Here is a 5,160-nt window from a genome sequence, read left to right as displayed (position 1 = left end):
AGTATTGGGTAGGATTAATTTCTTATACCCATTTTTTTATTTTAAATTGGGCCGTAGGTTTTGACTGCTCTTGATACGGTGCAGGTGTGTCTGTGTGGGCCTATAAGAGCTATCTGGGCCATGTGCTATGGGTTGTGGTGTAGTGGGAAAAAAAGATATGGCCAATTACCGGTTCGAACAGAAGACCGGCGCCTGACCGGAGGTTTACGGTTTGAATAGCATCTGAACCGAATTCGAACGTGAAAAGTCGGTTTCGGTTTTGTTTGATGGCGGTTCCGGTGCACCGCTGGTCTGAACCGGCGGTTCGAAACCGGCTGGGCAAATCTTTATTTGTAGACTCTCTTGAGATTCTTTTCTAAAAACCCTCGCCTCTTTATAGTTCGCCTTCATTCTACACGAAGCGCTGTCGTCTCCTCCGGTCGCTTCTCGCCGGCGATCAGAGATCTCATCGGTAAGAGCATTTCAATCCGCCGTTTGAATTTATTACTACGCATTGTGCGCTAAAACATGTTCTGTGTGGACTCACGAATGCCCGTGTTTGTATGTACATAGTTGAGAGACGACTATTCATTATTAAATCTGTGCTCTTGTTTTCGTACTGACTGTTTTTATAGGACTTCTCCCGGAAGTTTTTCGTTTTGTGAAGAGAGAAGGCCATGGGAAACGGTCCGGCTCCATTTTTGGACATTGGCCGGCGTGCAAGAGGTAGCCGTTACTGTTTGTTACTGTTTTTTATGACGTCTCTGAATGTATATATATATATATTTAGTGTTAATTTTCTCCGTTGATTCATACGTGATTGTTTTTCTGCCTTCCAATATCACAAAAGTGTAGAAGCTCTTTTCCTTTGAATTTAATGCTCCTTGTCATTTCAATTTTCGACAGAACTCATACAAAATTATTTGGAAACTAAATATGTCCCTGATGCGAATCACTACTAAATATACTCTCGCCCTTTTTTGAATGATTTACACCTACTTATTAGATAAGACTTAGTTATCAATCGCAAAAGTCAAGAATTTTTATTTTAGTTACAAACAAGTGATAACTACATATTTTAAAAGTGTACTGGCAGAAACCTTGCTTAGTCACTACTGGAGCTCAGATAGAACATGCAACGTCGAAACATGTGTTCAACGAATGTAGGGTGTTGGCTGCAATTTGAATTTCAGCTTCCATTTAATAGCACTTGCTATCCATCCCCACCAAGCATATTCTATGAGAATGTTGGATTGCATGCCTACTACTTTATTAAAATTCGAAAATATACTTAAAATTGTGTTCATTATTCCATGATTTTTTTAGCGGAAGCTTAGAATTGATATTCTTGCAGTTAACCAAAATTTGCCAAACTAGATTCAATAGTATTGACACCAGATTGAAATAGCCTTTGTAAGTCTCGCAGGCCTTATGAAGGCTGTGCCCTTGACAACTGCAGTTTCCTTCCAACATTCTAGTACAGGTGTAGCCCATTACACCTGGAGAGAGTGCAATTTATTCAGAATAGTGTTTGAAGTGGCTTAGAAGTTCTGCTTAACAGATTAAGTGGCATGTACATGTTTGTCATTTCTGTGGGTGAAACACTGTTTATGCCGACTCATTGTATATTGATGTTTGCTGCTTTTTATTGTTGCATTACAATAACTTGATTGATTGCTTATTACATTTTTTTTTTATTTAAATAATTTCTAATTAGCCTTTTATCTGTCTTAGTCAATACTCTTGTATTACACCATTCTATTGAAACATGTGTACTTATTTACAGATCTTTTGACTAAAGATTACAATTATGATCAGAAGTTCTCCCTTGCAATTCCAAGTTCTACTGGAATGGTAATGTAAATTTTATGCTTTTGTTAGTGCTTTGTATGGTTTTGGTCAACAGTTTATTTTTCTTTTTATGATATGCATGAGCTGTCAAGAGGACTATCAATTTGTCATTATTCTTATATTCAAGGTTGTGTTGTAAAAAATAATACCATTCTTTGCCAAGTTAAACCCTTTTGGACTCAGGTTAGAAACAACATGTCTAACTCCTTTTTTTTTTCTTACAAAAATATCATATAGTACCTACTTCGAATTGAGCATGGAAATCATCAGAAGATTCGTTTATGTTGCTTATTATGGCTTTTCTTTGAGTCATTCATGATTCATTCATTGAAAGGTTACTAGGAGATTGCACATACGACATGTCTAATGCATTAAAGTACAGATTTTTATTCAATGGAAAAAAAACATATTATAAACTATGTTTTATCATTTTGACAGGGTTTTACTGCCACTGGAGTGAAGAAAGATGAAATCTTCATTGGTGACATTAGTACACAGTACAAAAGCGGAAAAACTACCGTCGATGTTAAAGTTGATACATATTCTAACGTAAGACCAAGAATTTTTATTTTTTTGCAAAATTTTGAAATAATAGTTATATAGATATATATTATTTTTGGTTCAGCAAGTGAATGAGTGGTGTTCCGTGTTGCACAGCGCAATAGATATTGGATATATTTTTTTAAAGAATTTATATAATAAATAATTCTGTTTTCAATATGGATAAAATTCACAACAACGTAATTTCATATTGGAACTATTTGACTTGACAGTTTTAATATATCATAATATCGTTATGTTCTTAGTTAAAGATAATATGCATGTTTTCTATGGTATATATGTATATAGAAGGTAATTACAAAGGTATATGCGGAGAAACATTCTAAAAATAGAAAATGAGTAAAATGGTTGAAGTAAATAAACTGGAACAATAGGGGTATGAAAAAACATTATCAGTTTTGCATGCAAGATGCCCTATGACCATGGTCCACCATTACTATGTATTTGCGTTTGTGTTTATCTGTACGATGCTTGCATGATTTTTTTTTTTTTTCTACTTTTACTATTTGTCTGAGTCATTACCTTGTAGGTTTCGACCAAGGTGACTTACGATTGGGCACCTGGTACTAAAGCAGCAATAAGCTTTAGTGTTCCTGATCACAAATCTGGAAAGGTAATTATTTTGCTCTCTTGCAAAACTTGACACTTCAGATGCTTGCTACTGTGGAGGTTTCCTATTTCAAAGGCATAGTGTTTTGTTTTCTAAAGCTACCAAGCATTGAATTGAAGTGATAATTTAAATTTGTATTAGGGATTGGAACTCCTGTTAGTGATTGCCTACTGCTTATGGTTACATCAATCAGATTTAATTACTCTGTATAAATATTAGCAGGACATCATCATGTTAACTGTGAAGTTCTACAGGATGGCTAGTTTTTGTTTTTTCGGAATATGGTTGTCTTTTACTATATATTATGGGTAACTATTTACAACCATAATAGACAAATGTGAAAACTGAAACTGTTTTTCCTATCCGAGCATATATTTTTCTATAAGCATTATGGACTGGGTTTTCACCAATAAAATGTATTTCTTCAGCTTGATGTACATTACGTTCACCGTCATGCTGCCATCAATTCCAGCATTGGGCTGCACCCAAGCCCTCTTCTAGATGTTGCTGCAGCAACAGGCTTGAATGATATAGCTGTTGGTTGTGAAATTGGATTTGATACCTCCACTTCGTCATTTACAAAGTGTAATGCTGGAATAAGCTTCAACAAGCCAGACTTTTCAGCAGCTGTCATACTGTACGTAACGTTCTCTATTTTTCTGTCTCCCTTTACACAGTTTCATACAGTCATGGTAATGCGAGATTGATAACATGGTAAATTCAGAACAATAATTTTTACTTTGAAAATTTTGACCTGCTTTGCTATTCTATGGAAGACTAAAATTTGGAATCCGGGAATTCGGTAATGATATTTTTCATCTAATAACTAAATTAGTCTCTGTTTTTTATTTTTTTTATTTTTATGACTTCTGTAATATAAGTTCAGTATGAACCTTTTCTTTTTTTCCAATTTTAAATTTCTGAATTGAATGTCCAAATTTATTTTTAGATTTGTATGTGAAGATGTGATCACTTAAAATTTAAAAGTTTGATAACTGTGGATTATATTAGGTTTGATGAGATTATTGATGTAGTTTCCAAAGCCTTTTTATTACTCTTTTCTGCGTATCTCCTTTTCAAGTATCATGCATCATGGAAATTTAATGTTTCCATCATATCCAAATTGCCGCAGTTGTGAAACACTTACATCAATGGTTTGCACTAGCTATTTCAACACAGATTTGATACTACGTTAAATAAACCACTTCGCCTACAAATTTCAGCTGATAAATAGGAAGATACTACTGTGATATATATATATATATATAAATTGCTTACAATACATCATACCATTTCATTTATGATGCAGAGCTGATAAGGGGCAAACCGTGAAGGCTTCCTATGTTCATCTAGTCAGCCCCTTAACCGGAACTGAGGTTGCTGCTGAAATGACCCACAGCCTGTCCGGGTTTGAGAACACCTTTAGCATCGGAAGCATCCATAAACTTGATGCTTTCACATCAGTCAAAACCAGAGTCTCCTACAGTGGGAAGCTCGCCGTGTTAACCCAGCGAGAGTGGAGACCGAAATCCTTTGCAACAGTGTCGGCAGAGTACGACACGAAGGTGGCCAACGCAGCTCCCAAGTTTGGGCTCTCCATTGCTCTCAAGCCCTGAATTTTGGTAACATCTCTTTGCCTAAATTTTCAGTTATTTAGTTCCTCCATTTTCAAGAACATGATGATGCATTTTTTCTGCTGCTGGAATGGCTGCTTTATAAAATTGAATTGGAGACAGTTTTGGACCTCATTGGTAATGGATGTTTTGTTGTAACTTTTGCCTTTATGTGAGGGGCTGCAATAAGGTTTTTGTCACCCAGATATTTCATTACCGAAAAATTCATCAACCGTGAAACGAGATTTTTAATGGATTGAGATTACTCTAGAAGAGGAGTCTTTTATGATGTTTTGGCATTCTGATTTCAACTTGATATGTGAATTACAAATAGTTGAAATAAGAAACAACCATTGTGGTTCGACAGGTGAAAGAAGCTGGTTCAAGTAGTTGAATAATGCCCCTAATAACTAACTATTATTGTAGTTGATTCGACGGCTAAATGAGGTTGGTATAAGGTCCTGTTAATTATTGTAGTTTGGTTCCATAGGTAAAATGAAGCTAGTTGAAATAATGACCTATCTATTCACAGTGGTGTGAATGAAA

General features: G+C 35.3%; 1 protein-coding gene across 1 annotated transcript; it reads left to right on the top strand.

Moving 5' to 3' along the window:
* Window positions 1-354: 354 nt before the first annotated feature.
* On the top strand, window positions 355-4,903 carry LOC127264230 (mitochondrial outer membrane protein porin 6-like). The gene is made up of 7 exons (XM_051293691.1): window positions 355-451; window positions 615-705; window positions 1,766-1,833; window positions 2,269-2,379; window positions 2,921-3,004; window positions 3,430-3,638; window positions 4,311-4,903. The coding sequence occupies exons 2-7, from the start codon at window positions 657-659 to the stop codon at window positions 4,615-4,617; spliced, it is 828 nt and encodes a 275-aa protein (XP_051149648.1). The 5' UTR covers window positions 355-451; window positions 615-656; the 3' UTR covers window positions 4,618-4,903.
* Window positions 4,904-5,160: the final 257 nt, after the last annotated feature.

Source organism: Andrographis paniculata, unplaced genomic scaffold (assembly GCF_009805555.1).
Source record: "Andrographis paniculata isolate CXL003 unplaced genomic scaffold, ASM980555v1 Contig69END, whole genome shotgun sequence".
Classification (NCBI taxonomy): Eukaryota; Viridiplantae; Streptophyta; class Magnoliopsida; order Lamiales; family Acanthaceae; genus Andrographis; species Andrographis paniculata.
Note: the sequence above shows the minus strand (reverse complement) of the source record. Positions and strands in the feature narration are given on the sequence as shown.